This window comes from Excalfactoria chinensis, chromosome 1 (genome assembly GCF_039878825.1).
Source record: "Excalfactoria chinensis isolate bCotChi1 chromosome 1, bCotChi1.hap2, whole genome shotgun sequence".
Taxonomy (NCBI): Eukaryota; Metazoa; Chordata; class Aves; order Galliformes; family Phasianidae; genus Excalfactoria; species Excalfactoria chinensis.
The window spans coordinates 107780827-107805122 of NC_092825.1; the positions used below are offsets into that span (position 1 = coordinate 107780827).

The 24296-nt window shown below is 36.1% G+C and overlaps 1 protein-coding gene across 1 annotated transcript in view; it reads left to right on the forward strand.

Annotated features, from left to right (window-relative positions):
• Positions 1–22096, forward strand: part of CFAP47 (cilia and flagella associated protein 47) — a 221468-nt gene extending 199372 nt beyond the window's left edge. The window contains exons 61-64 of the mRNA XM_072339839.1: positions 1003–1174; positions 2576–2737; positions 10390–10558; positions 21857–22096. Of these exons, the coding sequence (XP_072195940.1) occupies positions 1003–1174; positions 2576–2737; positions 10390–10558; positions 21857–22066 (713 nt within the window). The 3' untranslated portion in view covers positions 22067–22096. The remainder of the gene's footprint in view (positions 1–1002; positions 1175–2575; positions 2738–10389; positions 10559–21856) is intronic.
• The last annotated feature ends 2200 nt before the right edge of the window (positions 22097–24296 follow it).

Below are 24296 nucleotides of genomic sequence, written 5' to 3' on the forward strand. Positions count from 1 at the left end.
GTCTTCCTTTCCCTCTCTTGAAAATGGGAGTCATGTTTCCCTTTTTCCAGTCCCCGGAGACTTCTTCTTACTGCCATAACTTTTCAAATTTGATGTAGAGTGGGAACCACATCAGCCAGTTACTTTAGAAAACTGGGGGGCATGTTGTTGGAATTTTGGAATTCCAAATTGGAAGGCTGTGGGAATCAACTTTGGAGCTGACTGTAAGAAATGCTCTAAAGCAATCCGTAAGCAGGAATTTTGCTCAGCCTATTGTACTAAGCTGTGTACATTCAAAATAGGCCCTGAAATATGTAGTCAAAATTAGGTGAAATATTCTCTAAGATGCGATGATAATGTTGAAAGATTTTTATTCATAGAACATGTGCAACTTTTAAATAGATTAGAAATCTGAGATTCTTTTTTTCACAGTATTGTTTCCTTCTGTGCACAAATTAGTGTTCTATACTAAATACCAGTTTTCTTTATTGCATCAGAAAGAGGTGTTTTTTTCAAGAAGCTTAGTTGTTATTATGCATAACTACTTTTCATAGCTGGTACAGGGAATGACAGTAGAGGCTGATAGTGGCATCTTTTCTGTTTTTCTTTACCATATTTATCAGGTTGGCAGGCATCAGTGGCACAGATGTTCTTACTGAGAATTTATTTTTGAGATTATCTCAATGTCATTGCTTGAAAATGGTATCAAATTCTTGTGATTTATATCTGCCTGGTAAAATAGAAGTACCTCTCTGTAACACAGAAGTGGTAACCAGGATAGTGTTGCTTTCTTTGTTTACTTCTCTTTTCCAGCTTCTCTTTTTCCAGATCCTATATAGCTTGCTATATGACGTAGCAAAATTTTGTTATGCAGTCAGAAGTACATCTGTCAAGTTTTGAGTAATTACTAGTTTCACTTATTTGTCATTTTTAATAACAAAAGGCCAAGTTGTAACTACAATCAGTCCAACTGTGTGAAGTTTGAGTGCATGCAGATTGATCGTTTTCCCTTGTATCATTTAGGTTTCTCTGCAACAGTGGAATTTCAGTATGAATTACAGTATCAATCTAATGAAATTAAATCTCAGCTTGAACCTCTAGTTGGTATGCATCTGATTCAAAGAGAATGGGATACAGAATCTGGAATTATGACACTGATCTTTAATATAGTATTTGCACCTAACAAACCAATGAGGTAAGTCCCTGTTCCTTATTACTCATTGAACACTTAATAAAATCCTTATTAAGTTTTTACCTTCACAATCTGTTGTGTTAGATTTTCTCAGTTGCTGTTTCCGTTTATGTTGTCTTTGGAATTAAGACTGGCAGTATTTCTTTTCAGCATTTGCTAGATGGTTCTGTTGGGTTACTGCCTTAGTGTGTGTGCATCAATTTACTTCTAAGTATTAAGTATTGAAAGTTTTATGACTTCCAGTGAAAATGAGTTGCTCTCAAATTTGTGAAAAATCATACAAACAGAATGGATTGTCAGTTTTGAAAAAAGTTTCCTAGACAAGAATACATACAAATTCTTTGGTTGGACAGGATGACTGAATTTGAAAATGAGTTTGTATTGCCCTAGTAGCAATGGTATGCAGAAAAATATTGTCCTCTTCTAAAGTTGTGATAGACCTCTTTAAAAAAATGAACTGTGAGAGAGAAAACATTTTGAAGAGAAGGGGAAGTTGCAACTTCCTTTAAAAGCAGTCAGCAGGAGGAGGATGGAGAAATGCTTCACTACCATACAGAGGCACAAGGTAAATTTAGAGGCTCAGAAGTACCAGGAACTGTAGAGAGTAATTGCTGCCATACATCAAGGGCTGTGTACAGAGAAAGTATTTTTATGAGTCAGAAGGGAACTGCATTCACAGTAGCCCACAAAGTTATTAAAATAAACTAAGAGCAAACCTTTAAGGAAGGCTTTCCATCCACCTCACACAGCGTCTTGTGTCACAGAGAAGAAACCTTCTTGATTACTACCTTTTTTTTTTTTTTTTTTTTTTTTTTTTTTTTTTTTTTTGCTTTTGCTTCTTTGTCAGTTGTTGGTTTGTTTGTTTGTTTGTTTTGGTATTTTCATTTGGTTTGCATCTTTCTGTATTTGAGAACTATTGGGTTGTGTATAGAGGGCCAAAATACTGCAGTTAAATTACTTTTTTCTATTATCGTGATCTACAGAGTACATAGACATAAATTAGATCTATCTGATTTTAATATGAACTCCTAACAAACACATTCTGCTTCAAATCTCTCCTAACACTGCAGTAAGTAAAGAATAATAAGTAAAACAAATTGAGTTAAATTTATGTATCCAAAGAGAGTAAACAAATCTCTTGGCTATGCCCATTATTTTGTTTTCATATAATGTCTTTCCTTGTATTTTGCTGTAAATATCAAATGCTTCATATTTCCAGTATGAAGTGTGACAAAAACATAATATGCCATGTAAAATTAAGGACATATACCAATTCAAAGCCATCTGTATTTTCATTTTTCTGCAGTACAAATCTGCACACTTGAAGGTTATTTTGGACATAAATTTACTAAGTTTGTTTTATAATATTCTCAATTAATAAATATTCTTATCTGAAATTTTAAGGAATGAAGGAACTTTAGTAGTACACTGCACTACAGGAGGCATCTGGAAGTTTCCATTGCTGTTTATTGCTACAGAGCCAGAAGTGGATGATGTCATCAACATTGAAGCAATTGGCCTAAATAAGGAATCTGTTGTTGACTTTAAGCTTACAAGCCAAACAAGGTAAAAGTAGTTATGATTTAGTATTTATGCAGTTTTCCATAAATTAAACTCACATTCACAAACATTGGATAGAATAGACTGAGCAACAGAAATGTGACTGAAATGCAGTTATTTCAGAAATATGTTGTTACCTTCAAGTGCTCCATTGTATATCTAACAAACGGGATCTTGAAGCTATTCTGTAGGAAACAAAAACATTCTACATATTAGTTTACAACTCTGTTTTTCTTTTTTCTTTTATTTTAATGTACATCTAGAATGTGTACCAGATAGACTGCTTTCATTGCAGATACATGATTTTGAAGCATCCCCAGCAATGAGTGTCTTTGGTTCTAACTGACTTTTTAAAGAGCGTATTTCCAAACGCTGGGCATCTGGGATGGATGATTGTTCCAGCTTTTAGATGTCTGTCAGTTTTGATAATTGCTAAGGACTCTGAAAAATGCTGCTATCAGTGTTCAAGGTAACAGCTTAAACAGAATGGGCTGCTTCTGGAACAAAAATGAAGCAATTACTCTGGCAATACTGTAATCTCCTGGTAGGGGTTTGATAGTAGTGAAGAGACCTAATGTTCTCCAAAAAATCCTGAGTTGTTATAGTTATATAAAGAAGGAGCTATAATGCAACACAAAATCTTCCCTTAAACAAATTCTGATTTTATTGTACATGGCAAGTATTTCCCCAGTATAAAGCTTGCATGAAGTGAAAACGTTCCATGTTGTAAACAGTGCCAACAACTGCTATGTGAGATTTATACTCCTTTATCTTGAGTTGCTAATGATGTTTTGGTGGTGGAGGTTTTATAATAGAAATAGAACTGTAAGCCAGCAAAAATGTGGTGTACCAGATCTGCAGTTTAAAAGCAATTACACAAGAAACCTGTATGTTGAGGAGTAATTTGATGCTTGAATAACTCAGATGTCTCAGATTAATAATAAAATTTGTGAAAGTATAAAAATAAAGATTAAAAATAACAATAAAAAAATGATATATAGAGTGCCTTTCTTTAGACCTTCCACAGGGGAAAAAAAAAATAAAAAAATCATTCCTTCGCATAGTTTTCATAATGGAAGGGTAAGTAGCCCAGTTCCAAAAAGAAAAGCTTTGCCCCAAAACAATGTAAGTATGTTCTGTCTTCATTTCTTTCAGTAGATAGTGCCTTATAGCTTTTTTTTTTTTTTTTTTTTTTTTTTTTTTGAGTAAATTAGGAGAGTGAGGAATAGAGACAGATTTCTGAGTAACATCCTAGAAAGGGAATTTGCAATTGTGTTTTCTTCCCTCTTGCTACTTGCAGGACAGAGATGTTGTACTGAGAGAACTTGCTCATCTTTTTGGGCTGGCAGATTGTGTAGTGATGCAACAAAGAATATTTGAGAACCTCTGATGAAATAAAGTTTAATATCTGTAAAGATGGATTAATATCTTGTATATAACATGCTGACGGCTTCACTGAGCACCATTGGTGACTACTGCAGAACTACGTAGTCAACTTTTATTCTTCCGTACAGCTGCTGCAATTGAAATGCACATTTCTCCTTTTAATTTCACTCCTCCCCAGCAAAAGCTCTCAATCTGTGTGAAGTATTCCAGAGTAAATTAATTATTTTCCAGTTTACTTATAAGCACATTTGATGTAATTGCTTCAGGAATTATGACAGTTGCAAATGAGAGGTAATTTCTAGGCCGCTCATAACGAAGTACAGTGATGAATGCAGTGAGTCTGTGCAAATACATAATGCACTCTCTTTTCATAGAGGTAAAATAGTGCTTGCCTGCTTCCAGTGACCACAGTTCAGTATCAGCTTCAGGAAATAATGAAAGACAATGAGAATGCAGCCACACAGTTTTGTCGTATGAAAAGCCTTAAGAATATTTTTTAAATCTGTCTGCATATAGAACAGCTGTCATATATGAGTAGTCCAATACTTTCAGCTTTTTGAATTCAAAAGAGAAGTGTTGGATAGTTTCCTGTAATGGCATTGAGTAGTTCAACTCAAAAAGGCAGATTTCACGTCTTAAATAAGAAAACATTGTCCATTTTGTAACATTCATACATGACCATATTTTGGTATTTGTTATAAATGTAGGTTCTATTCATTACCAACTGAAAAAACATTGGCAACATTTCCACCAAAGTAATTGGCTTGGGCACAAAGCTCTGATTATTTTTAACATGAACATTTATTTTGGTAATGAATGTATTATTGAATGCCAGTATTTACAGAATAACAGTATAAATCAAATGGAATAGAATTCTTCTTGGATAGAAAGTTGTTTGATATCCCACTCAGATTATTGCCCCTTTATTTCTTTATAGAGATCAGTCTCTGTAATTGAAATGAATGATAAGAATTCTGTTACTGATGCTTTGCTTAAAAAAAAAGCAAACAACAAAAACTAGTTCTTTCTTTATTTGGTCTACTGAAAATAAATTGTTAATATATTTTAATGAATTGTGTGTTGGGATCAGAACTATTTTATTAATACAGAAGACTTTCTATGGAATATTTACTAGTATGTTTGCCAGTACAGAGGCATTTTGCTAGATCAGTGCATATGCACAATGCCTTCACTGGATTTAATTTTTTAAACAATTCTAGTTTTCCATGTTTTGTCAAGATACTTGATAATTCTCTCCTGTCCATCCTGTCTGCTTTATCCTCACACACCAAGCCTTCTTTCATCAATTTATTTAATTATGTTAGTTATGTTTCCCATAAAACAAATTTTACCTATCCATTGATCCCAAACTCTTTCCAATCCCGTGTTTATCACAAACAGTATACTTGTAACATTATGGGAAGTTTTCATATGGACTCAAACTATTGCTTCAGATAAACATTCTTAATCTTATTTGACAAAATATATATATATATATATATATATATATATAAAAGTGCGATATCACATTATGATCTCCACAGGCTGGTTATCTACAAAACTCAGTTTCCCAGGGTTATAGAACTAGAGCTCAACTAAAGACAGAAAAAAAAGCAGGTGGACCAGAGAGATGAGAAATGGAATTTAGGTTTTAAATTGACTACAGATGCAGGCATAGTTATCTTTAATTGTGTTTCACGTCTTGAACACCACTCTGGATATTTTCCTGATTTCATCTGTGCATGTTTCCTAGTGAACAGAATAATGTTCTGTGAAAATATTCCTTCATCACACAAACTTAATACTGATGGAAGAACAGTAAGCTACGCAATTTCCAGCATTTTCTAACTGTGAAGGAAAGCACAAAAATTTTCAGTTACAACTTTGAGAATTATCTTTTTTTATTGTAATCAGTGATTTATACCATTAGAATTTCCATGAGCCATAATTATGCATGCTGCAGAAATGTGCATTCATTACGTTTTCATCACACTCCCTTTCCCTCAGTATGTTGCTCTGCGTGTTACAGGCTTGGGCTACTGCAACAGACTCCTTGTTACGAGGTCTATAAAATTCTACCATTACTTTAAAGATCTTATTGGAATCTTTTATCATAATATTTCCCACGAAATGGCAGCTGCAAAATACAAATGTTGACTGAGCTCCATTTTGAAGTCACAGTGTAGCCTGGTGGAAAATATTAAAAATGGTACACATGCAGCAGAGTATTTTTAATATATAATACTAGTTTTTCTTAACAGTACAATATCTTTCTTCTAACACATTTAGCCAGGAGCCATATCTACCCATGTGGACTCTTCTAGCAGGAAAAGATAGTTCACCTATCTGCATACGTATTTCCCCTGGGTAGAACAGGAATGAGATGAAAATCTTAACATTCTGTGAAGATGAAGATCTGGGCTCCTGCTTTGATCTTACAACATGTGCACAGGAAAAATGATGTTATACTTGGTAAAACATTCCCTGATAGTTATTTGTCACGCACTATTTATTTAAATTTTTAAAGCCCTTTGATTCTGAAATCCTCTTTCCCAAGCTGTATAGAAATAATTGGAGTTAAACCTTTTCTGATGTGCAGAGGTCAGGACGTAGAGTGGTCAATTATAGCAGAGTTGTCATTGGTATCATAACCAATTTTGCCAACCTGAAGTAGTTGTTGGCAACCTTGCCCGTGGCTGGGGGTTGGAACTCGATGATCCCTCCAACCTGAGCCATTCTATGACAACCTCCTAACTTTTTTTGCACTGCTTTTTTTGTTTGTTTGTTTGCTTTTTGAATCATCTAAAGCATACTAGCTGTCAATAATAACTTCATAGAGTTTGATAACTGTGTATAGTGAATATTTTCCCTGTGAAATTCTTGTGACATCCAACATATGTTAAATGACTATAAGTTTATTTATGATTAAGGATTTTTAGTAGCTCATTACAACATTTTCAAACCGTAGCCTTCATTAAGAAGTTATGCACTGTTCAGATTAAGATGTTTTTGATTTTGTTTTTATTGGGAAAAAAAAAACCACAAAACTTTGATCAACTGTATAACGGGTTATTTTTAAGTGTAGTTTGCATTATGCAAACAATAAAATTTTCTGCAGGAATAATTTACTGCTTCTTTAGTTTCAGGAAGAGAGAAATTAATACTAAACTCAATTTGAGTCTTAATAAAAACCTTTATTTTCCATTTTGCTGTATCTGAGTATATTTTGCACATTTTAAAGTGAGATTTTTATGGATTTATAAACTTTGTGATTTTCTTTAATTGATGACTTAAGGTGCTGTCCTTTACTAGCTTGCAAGTTTATAAATGATCTAAATTGTGAACACTGAAGAGCATAAACTTCTTTTTAAGAAAAGTGTGAGGTAAAGATCAATGGAGTCATTAAAAACAGGTCTATTAAATACGAGTCCAATTTCCATGCTTCCTATTGCTATGATTTCATTGTCCCATTATTATTTGAATTTAAATAAAAAGTCACCCTTGTTCATTATTAGAATAAGGGCAGAGTTCATGTTGTCTGTTGGCAATATCAAGCTGCTAATGACAGTAGTTATAAAACACAAAGGTGGTAGGACACATTTGCTTTCTCTGGTTTATATGGCCTCTACCTCTGTATTTACTAATTCATTAGCACTTGATTTGTATGTTTTTTCAAAACTCTGCTCATTATTCAGCTTTATCAGATTCGTTAGTATCTCCCACCCATGAGATAAAGAAAAGCATACTTGAAAAAAATATAGAAAGCCACATCACTGTCCTTCATGACTGAGAAATGGTAGGCCAAACATTAACTCAAGAGCAGTTTTACCTGAAGCAATAACCAAAGAGAAAAGGAGAAATTAATTTTTAATCACTTTAAGGCACATAATTATTAATTTTTAATTATGCACTAAATATACTGACACTGGAAATAATAATGTCTGAAATTCAGGTGCCTTTCTAGTAATTTTATCTCCAGATTTCTCTGCACTGCAGAAAATGACAAACAACTGACTTATGCTAGCAAGCTTTCCAGGATGCAACATCATTGTCTAACTGATGTGAACATCAGTGAAAACACTTATTTTTTTTTTTTCTGAGAAGCCATTTATATATATATATATATATACACATGTCAGAATTTATGATTTATTAGAATTACAGGCACTGTGAAAGGTTCCTGTTTCTGACTGAGCACAGAGAAATTTTTCATTTTTAGTTCTTGAATAGTTAGTCATACCTTAACAGAGCTCTTTTTGGCCTGTTGTACTTTATCTATGTACTTGCTAGGTTTTCTGTTTTCCTTATTGGACATAGCTCCTGCTCTGAGAAACATTTTAGATCCAGTATGTGGTTTGACACTTATGTTTAAAACTGCTGCATTCTGGGGAGAGGAGGGAAAGGGAAGGAGGAGGTTTTACATGTGTATGTATGTATGTGTTCATGTCTGTATGTGTGTATACAGGTTTATAGTGCATTAATCACTGTGAAAAAAATACAACTGCAACTTTTATCTTCTGTCAATGCTGCGAAAAAACATACGGGTTTTTAAAGCTTTTTCTATTAGTTTTTTTCTCTATTTTTCTTGCTGAAAATTTAAATAACACAAATTTGTTACAGTAAGATTTTTCTTTGACAAAGGTCTTGCATTCAGTCACAGACCGGTTTTGTTACTGTTTCATATAAATGGTGCTTAGTGGGGGATATCATCTCTAACTATTTACCAGAAAACAGGTTAAACATTGGAGATAAAATACTGCCTTAAAATGTTCTTAAACCCAGACAACAGAGAAGTTTAGTTGGAAATGAAGGGCTGAGTTCAGGTTCCAGTTTCCATAGCCAGAGTTTGAATAGTCATCTCAGGCATGTTTAATGAGTTCTTTACACTGCTGCTCATTCTAATAGGCATCATTTGTGTATTCATAGAATCACAAGGTTGGAAAGGACCTGCAAGATCAACCAGTCCAACCATCCTTCCATTACCATTGCTACCACAAGCCACTAAACCATCCCTCGTAGCTCCTCATCCAGACGCCTCTTAAACACTGCCAGGGATGGCAACTCCACCACCTCCCTGGGCAGCCATTCCAGTGCCTGACCACTCTCTGAGAGAAAAAGTTCCTTCTTATGTCCAATCTAAATCTCTACTGATACAACTTGCAGCCATTTTAGGCATGCTCTAAACGTTTGCACCTGAATAGACCTTATGAGAAATACAGATGTGAAGACTCAAGGCTTAGATGGCATATAGACAGATGAAAACGTATTGCTCATAGCCTGATGCTATCAACTTAACTGCATGACTTCAGGTGCCACAAAAATAGATTGACAGCATATGCTTGACATCAGAAGACTTGTAATGTATTTTCAGAAATGCAATTGCTTTGACCAGCTTAACGTCACCAAAAAGGAAAGTCAGGCACTAACGCCCAGTAGCACTGTTATATGTCAGTCAGTGTTCTGAGGGGGCAGAAGCTTTATGGTTTCTATTCTCTGCAGAGGATGTTTGCTTCTACAAAAGTAGTGTGACCTTTTTTTTCATGAGAGCATTTTTGAATTTAAGAAAACCTTTCGTGAGAACACATGCAAGAGGAAAGCTATTTTTATACACCATGACCCAACGTGCCATGTAGTGAATACTGCTTGCCCTAGAAACGTGGGATAATTCAATAGAAATTTGAGTTGTCATAAAATATTAAATTTCACTTGGTTGTGAATGTTTAATTCGAAAAAGAGTGCTATTTCTGGTGCAACAATCCAGGAATAAACAGATTTGAACAGGTTTGGTTTTTTTTTTTGTTGTTTTTTTTTTTTGTTTTGTTTTGTTTTGTTTTGTTTTGTTTTGTTTTGTTGTTGTTTATTTTTTTTTTCGAGATGTTGTTAGAATCATGGTGCTTGCTCTGCTGCACTGTGGTAGGTTGTTGTGAATTATGTTTTGACCATGCCATTGTATTTCTAATTTCTTTTGTCCTCTTTCTGTCTTGAATAGAACTGCATTCAGCAGCACATGCAAGAACTAAAAGGAGAATATATTTTTTTCTTTATGAAAATGCCTGTGTTTCGAGGAACAGTAATAGGATTGACATTGGTGTTGGCCAAAGATTGTTTTACACTCTTCAACCACTGTCTTTATCAGGAATAAGGCATCTTCTTTTAGTGCAATGATACTGCCATGAAACTAGCAATTGGATGAAATCTGCAGTACTTCGATTGTAGACTAATTGTATTAAGATTCTGCAAAAGTCACAATGGCCTCCTGTGTTTTTCTGTAGGTACCCTGAACCATTCACAGCATACTTCCTGGCAGGCAGTGATCCTGACTTTGTTGTACTGCCACAAACTGGAGAACTTCTTCCAGTAGGAACTGTTGGAACTCACATAACAGTGGGATTCAAGCCAAGAATGTATGGCAAGAAGCATAAAGCAACACTTGTAATTCAGGTAAGTTTTCCTAAATACAGTACACAAATACACTGTCTGGAAAGACAGGAAAAAAATCCTATACCAAGAAGCAGTACTAATACACTTAAATGCACATTATGATTAGGATCATAGAATCATTAGAGTTTGAAGGAACCTCTAAAGGTCACTTAGTCCAGCTCCCCTGCAGTGAACAGGGATACATACAGCCACATCAGGTTGCTCAGAGCCTGATCCAGCCTCATCCTGAACGTTTCCAGAAATGGAGCATCCACTGCATATCTAGGCAACCTGTGCCAGTGTCTCACCACCCTCACTGAAAAAAGTTGATAAAGTTGATAGAAAGGTGCATGGCAAATGTCCACAGTGTTTTACATATCTGAGTGACAACTTGTAGAACAGGAATAAGAAATTCAAATACTAGGAAAACAAATCCCTCATACTTGTTTTCTTTTACCTGATAAGTCACTTGATAATTCATTCTTTCACCATAAAAAGCAGTGATATTTACCTCTCTTGTATTCATAACTGGAAAAAAAACACCAAATGCTGTGTTCTTTTTTACTTAAGTAATACTAAATGACACATCTGTAGAGCTTGGAAGTTTCTACTGTAGATATGGAATATAACACATTTAAATGTACTATCCCTGTTTGTCTTTGGCTTAGCTTCTGTCAGTAACAGAACTTAAACATGACAAATTTATCTGTAATGGGAAAAGCATCAAGGTCAAAGATTATTGTTAGCTTTGTAAGAACTCACTAACTTTCTTTTAGGAATTTATAAGTACACATGGGCTTAGAGTAATTGGATTTTTAGTCTATGTATGTCTGCTCACACCTCAGCTGTGATCTAGGCAGATGGCTCCTTATGTCTCCACCAGTGGAACAATGCATGGGTGTAGGAACTCACTTATGTATATTACTGCCATGGGTCACATCTTGTCCACTCTACTCTGGTATGTTCAAAAGTATATTAGTGATTCTTAATACCTGTAATAGCAAGTACTTTCAGTTTAGTGACACATATCACAGTATATCAGAATATTTCTAAAGGTTTTGCTCTAATTAAATGGTTTCATGATTTGACAAGGTTTAGATTCTCTTTGCTTGTTTTGATAATGCCTCTGTATACACTAAACTTCCCTCTTTCCTCTCCGCAAAACCTTTTGCTCATGTAGTTCTAACAAAAGCCGAAGCATCTGTGTTGGTCCGCTTCTAAAAAACATCTGCCTGAAAGACATTTTGATAACATGTTGAAAATACTAGATATTCATTTCCACATTTTCTGTTAGTTGAAATAATTTTCATTACTGACCCTGAGGGAAATAGATTTAGTGAGATGGCATAAAGATTACTAAACACTCTTATTTGGGGAATAATAATGAAGGTGGTGAACTGCAGTTATCGTCAGACCTAACGCTGAAGAGTTTCTCTTGCAGGTATTCTTTCCAGCCAGCCACTCTACTGGCTGAGGCTTTTTCAAAGCAGTGAAAAAGTTTATTTTCTTTTACAGTATTGCCTCTCTTCTGTCGCTGCTGTAGTAAAGGATTACAGCACTCTCTCTGTAAAATACCCCTTGGATTTCTGGGAATGAAGTCACAGTCCTAATACTAACATATTTTTTATTATTAAATTCTATGAATAGTGAGTAGCAGAACTGCTATTTTTGTGTGCTTCAATGAACAGTGATAATTAGACTGTAAAGTAGCACAGATGACAGTGCAAGTTCTTTATCTGTTTGTTTGTTTTTTTTTATCGGTCATTACAATTGTGTTGTAAAGAAAAACAGGAGGTTGGATTAATGGAGAAAGATCCCACAGTCATCTTTTCTTCATTTGCTGAAAACATTAAATCCAAACATTATGCATGCAAATGTTTTGTTTTAGTTGCCCTGCTGAGAACCCAGTCCTGAGGTAATGATTAACATTAAGCCATTACAATGTGTCTTTACCAGAATTCTGTGTGTACATTTTATTAACAGAATGTACATATATAACTGAAATAGTGTAGCCTCACTTTTCTATACACAGTTGAGGCACTTCATGTGGTATTTTGGGGACTCATTAAGACCTCAGTGTTTGTGAACACTTACAGTAGGTTTTATTAATGGCAGAAAACATTAATTACTTTGCTGAAGCAATTCAATGTTTTTTAACCATCATTAAATCTGAAATTCTTTGTCAACCACATATCAAAACAACTGAAGTTGACAGCTGTTTAGACAACTGGGGCGATTTAGTCTGGGGAAAAGGAGGCTGAGGGGAGACCTTACTGCTCTCTTCCAATGTCTGAAAGGTGCTCACAGCAAGAGTGGGGCTGGTTTCTTCTCACTGGTGACAGGTGACAGGATGAGGGGAAATGGCCTCAAGTTGTGCCAGGGCAAGTTTAGGTTGGATATCAGGAAAAACTTCTTTACAGAAAGGGTTGTTAGGCACTGGAATAGGCTCATCGTGGAGGTGGTTGAGTCACCATCCCTGGATGTGCTTAAAAACCATTTGAATGTGGTGCTCAGGGACATGATTTAGCTGAGGGCTGCTAGGGTAGTACTGTTAGGTTGTGGTTGGACTTGATTATCTTTAAGGTCTTTTCCAACCTGAGAAATTCTATGATTCTATGATTTGCATAGCTGTTAACAGTCTAAATTTTGTCAAAGTGCCCTGGAATATGATTTTCTAAATTTCCATTGATCAAATAATGAAATTAGAGAAATATAATGAAAAGACAATAAAGAAAATAATCATGTTTATTATGATAGCTGTGAAAGAGTATGTAATAATCTTGTTGGGATACATGCAAGGAACAGTGAAATAGTGCATTAAATGTATTATTCCATGATCAAACTTCAGCATTTATAAGAGCTTTCATAAACAATGCAGTTCTAATGGAAGAAAAATACATTTCCACTAATTAGAAATTAGTGAAAAGATAGGCTTCTTAGATGGGCTGTAAGTTGCTATGAAGAGAAGAACTTCCCCAGTCAGACTAAGGTCTCCAGGTGGGGTTCTGACATGCTGGCAAACGTGACACAAAAAGCAGCATGTCTAAGGGGCAGCGAGAAGCAGTGAGGGCAGGGAACACTGTACAAGCCTCCTGCAGCAGGAACCACTGCCAGCAGTCAGCAGAGAGGAGGCTGGCAAGTCTTTGGAAGAGGCTGTACTTGAGTTGGCTTACAGTTAATTTACTTGCAGTGTGCTGAATCCAGCTAGAGACCTGAGCAATTGCGTTGTAATTTATGAATGAGATTTCAGAGGTGTTCTAAAGCAGAAGGCAAACAAAATAAGTCTTAGAAGATAAAATAGATGTCAGAGTAAACCAGATTGTAGGTAACATTATCAAGCCCTCCAGAAGTCAGGCTTTTGCACCTTTATTACTGAATAATCACCGACTTAGCCTATCGAAGATAGCGTATCGAAACCATTTGTCATGCTGCTCTTGAAATAAATGATGCAGTGTTCAAGCTGCAGTTCTCATCTGTGGCTTCTCTAAGCTCAGGTATGCCAGCTTGCAAAGTGCAACAGAAAATGATACTGTTACATATGCAATAGCCTGGTGAAAATACAAGGTATGTTGTTAATCAACCTTTGTTGATTAACCCAGTTCCAGGTTATCTTGAATTGTATCTCTTAAACTGAGTGAGCAAGGAAAGAATGTAACAAAGTAACATAATTGAAGTAGTTTTGCCTTAAAAAGGCATCACCTGCATTCCCCAGTAGATACTGAACTCAGTGTTACAATTATAAACAGATATCCAGAAAGTTCATTACAGGCAGCGAGTGCAGAGCATCTCATCACTAGCGTCACTAGATTTTGAGTGCTGAAGTAATACACAAAAGCTTTGACTAACAAGCATGAAGAATGGTTACCTTGCTTATTGAGACTGTAATTATCATAATGCCAAAATGTGAGACCAGTGTAGAAGCCACTGATGTATGAGGGTGCTGAAAACAGAGCCAGTAACGAAGGAATATTTTGTATTGATTATATTGTATCTGAACAAAACTGTGAAACACATAATATTTGAACTGCAGGTGTTCATTAAGCCACCTTTAATTCTATCTGGAGATATATCTCTTTATTAAGAAAATTACCAGTGAGCTGTTAGAAATGTGAGACCAAGATTATTGATTAAGTATGGACTTCTATGTCTAGTATCTGTTAAAGGAGAACAAGTGTTCACAGGCATCCTGATCACTCTCTTTCTCTTTGATACCTTGAAATAAATTGTGGTGACCATTTCTCAGTATGGCTCAGTACTCCAGTTTTAATAGAGTGTGGGAGGAATGGCTCACAAAAAAATGTGAGTATATAAACTAAATGAGTATACAAGTAAATGTTTTATTTGTTTTGCAGTTAATTTTAACATCCAAAATTGTTAGGACAGTCATACAGTGACAAAAAAGAAATGAAAAGATGAGAGCAAATAAGACTTACTGTATTATAAACTGCAGTCACTGAATCGTGGAGTGGCTGAGGTTTGAATGGTCTTCTGGAAGGGTCTCGTCTAACCTAACCTGTGCTCAGGCACAATCTCTGTATTTGGCTGGTATGTAGTTAGCTTTGTTCATTGCAGCCTGTATGTTGCTGAATGTTGGATTTGTGACTGTAACAGTCTTGATAACGTAGGAGTGTTTGGACTGTTTCTGAACAGTACGTACTTCCTCCTCCCATTCAACATGTTCCTAGGAGTGAGTAGAAAACTGGTGATATAGCTGGAACACTGGGCCCAGGCTATACAACTCAGGCTATACAATGCCATGTTCAGCTTGCATTAGATGGAAAGTGCCTTTGCATTATCTGTGGTCTAGTGGTCTTTCTTTGTTTTTGTTTTGTTTGGTTTTGTTTGTTTCTTTTCCTTTCTCTTTCCTCCATGTCTTAAACTGTGAAAATATTTATGAACATTAATAAAAATGATAAACTGGACTCCTGGGTTATACTGCTAGTTACAGGCTTCCAACTTGAATTCATGCCATTGATCATTGTCCTTTGGGCCCAGCCAAGAATTCATTTTTAATCAATTGGGTTCTATGCTCCATACTTTATCAACTTATCTATGATGATCTTAAGGGAGACAGTGCTGAAATGTCTTCCACTTGCTGAATCCATGCTAACTGCTTCCCATCACTCTCTTGTCTTTCATATGACTGGAAATAGCTCCTGGGATTAGTTGTTCCATTACTTTCCCGGGGGTGTATATAGTTCTGTATTACCCCGGATCCTCCTTTTTGCCCTTTTTGAAGATATGACATTTGCTTTCCTCCAGCACCTCAAGGCTGGACCAATAGTGACATCAACCAGCTCCCTCAGCACCTATGGCTGCATTCCACCATGCTCAGTGAATTTATTCCTGTCCAATATTTTTAAATATTCCCTAATCAGATCTTATTCCACCAAGGATAAATCTTTGTTTATTCAGACATTCCCACTGATCTCAGGGACACTGTATTCCAGAAGTTTGTTCTTGCCAGCAAAGGTGCAGGTGAAGAAGGCGTTAAGTGCCTCAGCTTCTTCCATGTCCTGTTTCAGTAGGTCTGCTGCCACATTCAGCGGTGGGCACACACTTTCTTGGTACTCTGTTTGCTACTTAGTTACTTGCTTATGCCATGCTGTGTTGTCCCTCCAGCAGATATCAGGGTGGTTAAAGCTCTTTATATCTAAGTAAAACGAGAAAGATTTTTCTTAGTTCTCTTTAGATATTCTGATGTTTCTTTGTTTGCAGGAACCATGTCATGTACTATCATAGTACTACTAACTCTTTTGTTTCAGATGGAAGTTAATCCTCTCTCCTCTCACTTTTCAGTGTTGTTTTGCTATTTAAGTACCTGATCAAGTTGGACACATAAGAAGATACTTTAGCTTTTCAAGAGCAGGTGTAAGCTTTTTATTTCTATTGTCCTAGTCCTTCAAGTCAAGAGAAAGTTGTGTTCATGGCTAGTGGAGGGCCAGATACTATTTCTTTGAATTCTTCAGAATCATGATTTTATTTTTTTTAAGTTCTCTCCCCTTTCTAGTACTCAGAGCCTACAGTGCATCACGGACTTGAATGGTTCACACTATTTAATTGCGAATAGTGACTTACTGCAGATAGATTTCTCATACCTAACCAGGTGGACAGCATGGACCTAACAGGTGCAGCCTTGTATATGTAAAGAAGTCATAGCTGATCTCAACAAAGAGCTACAGATGTGGAAACACTACAACATTGTTGCCCCCCCAAAAAACATTTGCACCCTAAAATAGAAAAAAAAAAAAATTGAGAAAGATACCTTTCAGCAGTTCCCACAAAATTTTGATTTATTTAATTCTGTGTATATTGATTGTAATTGATCATTTTTTGCTTTCACCACTGTAATATAAATTAAGGTTCAGGTGAGCAGGATGCATAGTAGTGTGCCTTAGCTTAGTGGAGTTCTTGTAAATTTTGATTGGATTTTCCTGAACTAACACTGTTAACACTGAGTTTACACCATCCCAGGTAAATGAAATATATTCTACCTTAAAATTCCTGATACAACCAACATTTAACTCACTCCTGATATAGATTTATCTGGAAATTAATTTGTTTGTAACCAAGTATCACTATCAGCCTATGGTGAATACACGTGGTCTATGTTCTGCAACTTAATCATATGAATCATAAGCCAACTGTAAGAGTGGGCTGAATACCTCGAGTACAGTGTCCAATTTTGAGCCCCTCACTGCAAGAAAGACATTGAGGCCCTGGAACATGTTCAAAGAAGGGCAACAAAGCTGTTGAGAGGTCTGGAGCACAGGCATATGAGGAGAGGCTGAAGGAGCTGGGAATGTTCAGCCTGGAGAGGAGGAGGCTCAGGGGAGACCTTATTGCTCTCTATTACTTCCTGAAGGGAGGCTGTAGTGAACTGGAGGTTGGCCTCTTCTCTCACAGTATCGTGCGAGTTGGGAAGGGACCTTAGAGATCACTGAGTCCAACTCCCGGGTTTCGAGCCCTCTGTGTAGTGAAGCGGCACTTCTACCCCCTGCACCACAGGGGAGATTCGAACCCCGGGCTACCGGTGTTGCAAGCAGCAATTCTACCACTGCGCCACCGGGGCACACAATCTCCTAGAGTGATTGGACTAGAGGGAATGGACTAGAGGGAATGGTTTCAAGCTGCAGCAGGGGAGATTCAGGCTGGACATTAGGAAATATTACTTCTCAGAACGGGTGGTCAGGCACTGGAATGGACTGCCCAGGGAGGTGGTGGAGTCACTGACCCTGGGGGTGTTCAAGGAACACTTGGATGTTGTGTTGAGGGACATGGTTTAGTGGGAGCTGTTGGTAATAAGTGAATGGCTGGACTGGATGATCTTTTGGGTCTTTTCCAGCCTTGGTGATTCTATGATTCTATGATAATACCTAAAAAATACAGTTTTATATAAGTTGATTGATGGCTGCTAACAGTATGTATTTGCTGAATAAATTATATCATAGCATTATATATTAGTTTGGGCTGGAAGAGAACTCAAAACCCACCTAGCCCCAGCCCGTGCCATGGGCAGGGCTACCCACCACCAGCTCAGGCTGCCCAACACCCCATCCAACGTGGCCTCAAGGCTTGCTCCTGTTGCAGTTTTCATATTGGTTAGAATAGTCATTGTAGTTAAATTGTACAACCTTATCCTGAAAGAAAGTACCCATGATTTAAATATAATTTGAAAACCTACTATTTTGCTCTTGGAAATTAAGTATTCTAGTTAAACAGATATTTGCGGATATCTAGGATTTTCTGAAAATTTCTGAATTCTATGTGGTCTTGTAGCACTAATCTATGTTGGCAGTCACAGTAATGATTTTCCATTTGTTTCCCTGTTAGCAGAATAGATTAAACTACAAGAATAGGCTTTCATCTCAGTAAATTAGTATATAAATGCTTATCTTTTCCCACAAAGATTGTTTCTTACTGTCTTGATAGTAGCAAATAGATGAAATGCAATGTTACAGATGTTGTCTTTTTTTGTTCTGTTTTGGTTTTGCTTTTCTATCTTGATGGCTCCCATCTGAAAGGATTATGTGATAGTGCCCACAGTGTTTTCCCCATTGAGACCAATGAATTTCCATCTGGGAAGGTTCAGTCTCTTCTACCACAGAACCACATCCAACATGGACTACACAAAGCACTTGAATAATCAGCTTTTTGACAGAGTAAGGGTTTCCTAAATTACCAATGATAAATGAAGAGTGACATAGCCCACCACTTTCATTTAAATCCCACTTCAAACAATTAAAAACATTATAGAAAGTAAAGTTACAGTATGTGTGGACTACAAGTAAGTCCAAACTCGGTTTAACACACTGGCTGTAAAAACTGACCTTGAAGTGATCACCAAATCATGCACAATTCGGATATGACCCTGAGGTTAGTTTCTCTTTAAACTAAATTGTTAATTTGTCATACTAAGTAAGGATAAACCATTTCATCTTGTACTGGAGTAAGATAATTTGCTAACTCTGGAGAGACATTAACTTTTCTTAAATGGCAATATTACCTTTGGGCTGATGTTGGTCCATATCACAACTGCTTTTGCTGGCATTTATCTTTTAAGGCAATGGAGTTAGTTAGTAGATCATTGCACAGTATTAAATAAGGTTTAGAATAAAAATGAGCTAATGCGACTCTTTTCCACAGGAATGATATTCAGTTTAAATTAGATTTTTATTTCAGCAGAAAAGTAATGAAAATTTAAAAAATTATGCATGCATGGTGAAGTAACTATTAAGATATTACACTTACTAACCCGTAATAGAATGAGGTAATTCATTCAGGAGACACTATGTAAAGTACTACCAGTTTTAATAAAGAGGATTTTTTTTTTTTTTTAAGTTTCTTTTGAAGATAAACAGAAAAAAAAAAAAAAATCCTATTCTTTCAGGATGAGTACACAATAGTATATATTCCACTAACAAATTACTGGTTAAAACCAGCCCTCCAATAAAAGGCATCGGACCTGGAGATTCATACAGTGATGACATTAAAGAGCTGTGACTGAATGCAGCCTATGTGTGAAATACCGTTAATACTATGTAAGTGCATAGAAGAGAACAAAGCCTGGGTCAAGAGGTTTACTGCTTAATGACATGAAACTTCTTCCCATTGAAAATCTGCAATATGGGTACAAAACTGCTTGACCCAATATTCATTACACATACCTTAGTTATAAAAGGATAATCATAAGAACAGTAGTACAACTGTAGGAAAGCATCTGAAAGATAAAATGACAAAATCAAATGTTTTAGGTGGTGAATATGAAACAGATAGTTAACAACAACAACAAATCAGAGAGATGCTTTGACATCCTTCTAATTGTCTTTTACATATTATTATAAGTATGGAATGACTGTAAAGAAAGTTTGAGATGGAGAAAACTCACTACTCTTGCCTATAGCAAGAGTTTTTTTGTTTTTATTTATTTATTTATTTTTATTTATTTTACCTAGACCATAATTAATTGACAGAATACATAAGTAGCTAGACAAGTTAACAAGGTATACACTGGAGATGGTTGATGGCATTTATGCTAAATGAAATTCTTTTTTTGTGGAGTGACAAGTGGTTTGTATGGACACTGTTGCTGCTTGGAGGGAAGCAGAACTTTCACACTGGAAAGAGCAAACAGGCCACAAAGCCAGCTGTGTTAGAAGTGGAGCTGTTAGCCAAGCGCTTGAGGGGAAAACTCTTGAGCTTTCAGGTTGACTCTTGAATGAATTTGCAAATTGATTGAGGGCATACGTAGCCTCTCTGAATCTTTTTCCACTGGGTGAAAGCGTCACTGATCTTAGGTGTCATGGTTATAGCTACCGATGATTGTTCTAAGAACTGTTTAAGTGGGAGAAATATGTAAATTGCAATTGTTGTATTAAAACTTTGTGTCTAAGAGCAGGGGACAAAGGTGATCATACGAGCCATGACTGTAGTTCAATGCAGTGTGATGTAAAAGCATAGTACCAAAAAGCCTGCTCTAGAACAAAAAGCAGTATGGCTGCACAGTTCAGTGCTCTGCCACATATGGAAAGGCAATATTTTGAGTATTTGGAAATCTCACTTGTTTAATATGGCTCTGCTGCCTTGACGTTTCAAAGTCATGGAATCTGTTTGTTCTTTTGTACTGTGAACATATGGCATATGTACTATATACCTCACTTGGATAAATACATTTTAGTAGATCTGCATCATTCCATATTTTTCATTCAGGGTCCCCTCCAAATACTTAGAAGCAAAAATGGCCCAAACAGTATGCCTGGAATTGGAAGTTGCAAAGTGCAAACAGATAGCAATGCATGCCTTCGGTGGGCATGCAGCCTTTATGCAACTCTTTGCGTAGTACAAAGCTAAATATAATGACACATCATTTAAAATCTGTGGGATTTAGTGATCCATTTATTGTTGTTTTTTGTTTGTTTGTTTTTAAGAAAAAGGAGATTGGAAAACAGAAGATACACAAAAGAATATACCTTTTCCTAGATGTAATGACAGAAAGGGTAATGCTAGACTTGGAATAAAAATCTTCTAGAATGGATGTGATAGGTCTCGGAAGAAAAATGACTGAAACATCTGAAGTAGTAACATATCGCTTTTTAGCAAACAAAATTCTGCTTCAGAAAACAAATGAAATGTAGGAGATAGAGAGCAGTATAGAGTCCAGATGCACAAAGGTAGTACTCCTTAAGTACACATAGATGGGATGTGTATTAAGAATAAGAATCACATACTCAGTAGGAATCTAGTGCTCAAGCATTATGAGATATGACATAGAAACATATGCTTCATTTCCACAGACCAGTTCTAATCAGAAAGCAAACACAGAGTGTCATTTTCAATTCACATAAATATTCTTCCGAGCGGAGATTTAAACAAGAAACTGCAACTCTCTTGTGTGTACTTAAAGCCCTTTTCTCTCTCTTTCCCCCCCCATTATTTTAGTGCAGATTCCACTATTTGATAGTGCCATTATGACCAATACCAGAGCTGCAATTAAGTTGTACACTATAAACCTGAGGCATTTATATTATATGGTGGAATAATTACCTTTGAACAACATACAAAGCTATGGGGTTTACTATATAAGAAAGGATTTTATATCATCTAGGATAATAAATTATTTGTCTTGTTGTGCCTGGTTCTGCACTCTTAAGGTTAAATATGATTTTCAGGATGTCCAGGATAGCAGTTCTGTGTTATTTCAGTTCCTTACATGAAAGAGTGTAACTATCTTCGAAATCATTGTAGCATGGTAAATCATTGTCAAAGCATTTCAGAGTGTTTAATCACTGGGTTATATTTTGGCATATTCTCTATTTTCAGACACAGTCAATGCAGTGGACATATGAAATCAATGGGCTACTTCCACGGACCGTGCCACCTACAAGCCCAGCAAAAGTAGTTTCTACCAACAGTTACATACGATCAACCACAGTTCGACAGCGCAACTTTTTACATGAGAATCTGAAGCTTACAACCACAGGGGTATCCTCCCCTATCAAGGGGGCACCTCTAATCCTGAGAAGAAAATAGAGAAAGTTGAGCTGTGATTTTTCATTTGCTTCTTTGTTCACTTTGCAGGGTAGATGTCTTTGTCAAATAAACATCCACTGGTGACTTTATGTGGGAGTTCAGGCTTTCCTTGCTCTTAATGTACTGTTAGATCTATGCTGTTGTGCCTTATAAGATCACTGGATGGATAACTCCTACCTTCTTTTTTTCACTAGCATTGTTATTGCTGACTTCACTAACAAAATGTAAATTTTATTTGTGCCTTTATTTGATGGTGGAATGTATTTTAACAACAACAACAAAAAAAGACTTGGCACAGAGTAAGTGCTTTCTTGGCACAAGTACAGAATGAGCATCACTGCTCAGGAATGGGGAGCTTGAGAATAACCTACGTAGGTTGGTGTGAATGAGTACCAATAAAACCATTTTACCGCTGTGTGCTTGAGGATTTCGTTTTTGCCACACATTTTAGAGAAGCTATTTGAGAAAATGTAGGGAACATATAAAGCAGTGATGGCACTGTTTAATCTCCCATTTTAAATGCAGTGTGCCCTATTTTGATCAGAAACCAGGCAATCTCAACTAAGGATAAAATTTCCCTTTGAAAATACAGTACACAACAGAGGAAAGACACTGCCAATAATGATATCTGGTGTGTTTCTAAAAGATAATAAGAAAGTCTTATAAGATTTCTGTCATATGCTGTAGGGAACACAAATACAACTAGATTTCTTAGGAATGCTCTATCTGCATATGTAATTGAAGGAAGTGTTTCTATAACTGTAAGAAATCAGAATTTACAGTTTGGGAGTATGCAGTGGTTTCACAACTGATTATGGTACTCAGAAAGAATTTCAGTGACAATTTATCTTTGTCAAAGCTTTGTTTTCCTGGTTTTGCTTTCAAATGGTTTTTCTTTCCCATTTAAAATGACACCTGTTTGCAACACACTCAAATGAGATGGACTAGCAGGTGGCATATAACTCAATCACTCAACAATTAAGCGTTGCTCACTTCAGAAATTTTATTTTACAATTATCTTGCCCACATCTGCTATTGCATCGAATAGACTTTTAAATTTGGTCATACATCCCAATGTTAAAAAAATCCATAGATAAATGTTTATCTGATTACATCCGGAGTGCATTTTCAAAGGTGAAGTTTAATCATATTGTCTATCTCAAGAGGGAAACAACATCTGTTCCTTCTTAACCAGGTTACAGACTTTTCCAGTATATACAAGGCCACTCAGGATTTATGCAAGTTATGTCATCTGCATCTGTACCTTTTTTAAATAAATGAATTACATCTTCGTATTTTTCCAGAGATTGAACTGAAAATACTTTTTTCAGGTATTAAGAACATACTTGCAAAGGTGATTTGAATAGGGACCATCATATCCTTGTGCTTCTAACTTCCACAGTGTTTTACGTATTCTCCACATACTTTTATGGATTCCACTGACTATATACACTGTCTATTAAAAATAAATTCCTTTTTACTTTGTGACTTCATGCTTTGCACTTTTATCAGTGATATGATTGTATTCTTTATAGGGCAAAAGCAACTTGTAATTCTGCATATCGTTTAAAAAGTACTTTCTAAGCAGCGGCTCTGGAAGATTTCCAGAATGATAAGCTTTATTATGTTCTTGCTCTCTCTATTTTTTTTTTTTTAATAGAATTACTGAGTCATAATTGAAAATCACAGAGTTTCAGACTGCTGATATGAAGAATGAGTATGAGAAGTGGTTATAAAATGATGATTTTTATTCATAAAAACTTAAATCCAAAGCTTTTGGACTTCCCATTAAATAAAAATTTCAGGAACAAAAGGCAAGATGCTCACATTATCCCACATCTTAAAAAGGTAATCTATAAAAGAAAATAACTGCTGGAAATCAGTCTAGCCACAGTTGTTGCAGTTAGAGTACAGATGAAAAGGGAAGCAAAGGGAAGAAAAGTCCAAATGATTTCCTTAGCATCCCTTCTAAATTACCATTTATTATCATAAGCTTATTACAAGGAAATGGAAGAAAATGAACATAGACAAAGTGTTACTGCTCTTGTAGAAGCACTCATGATCACAGAATCACAGAATTGTAGGGGTATCACAGATACCCTCACTGTAAAGAAGTTCTTGTGCACATTCATGCAGAACTTCCTATGCTGAAGTTTCAGCCCATTGCCCCTAGTCCTGTCCCCACTCACTACTGAAAAGAGACCAGCCTCGCCACTATGGCTCCCACACT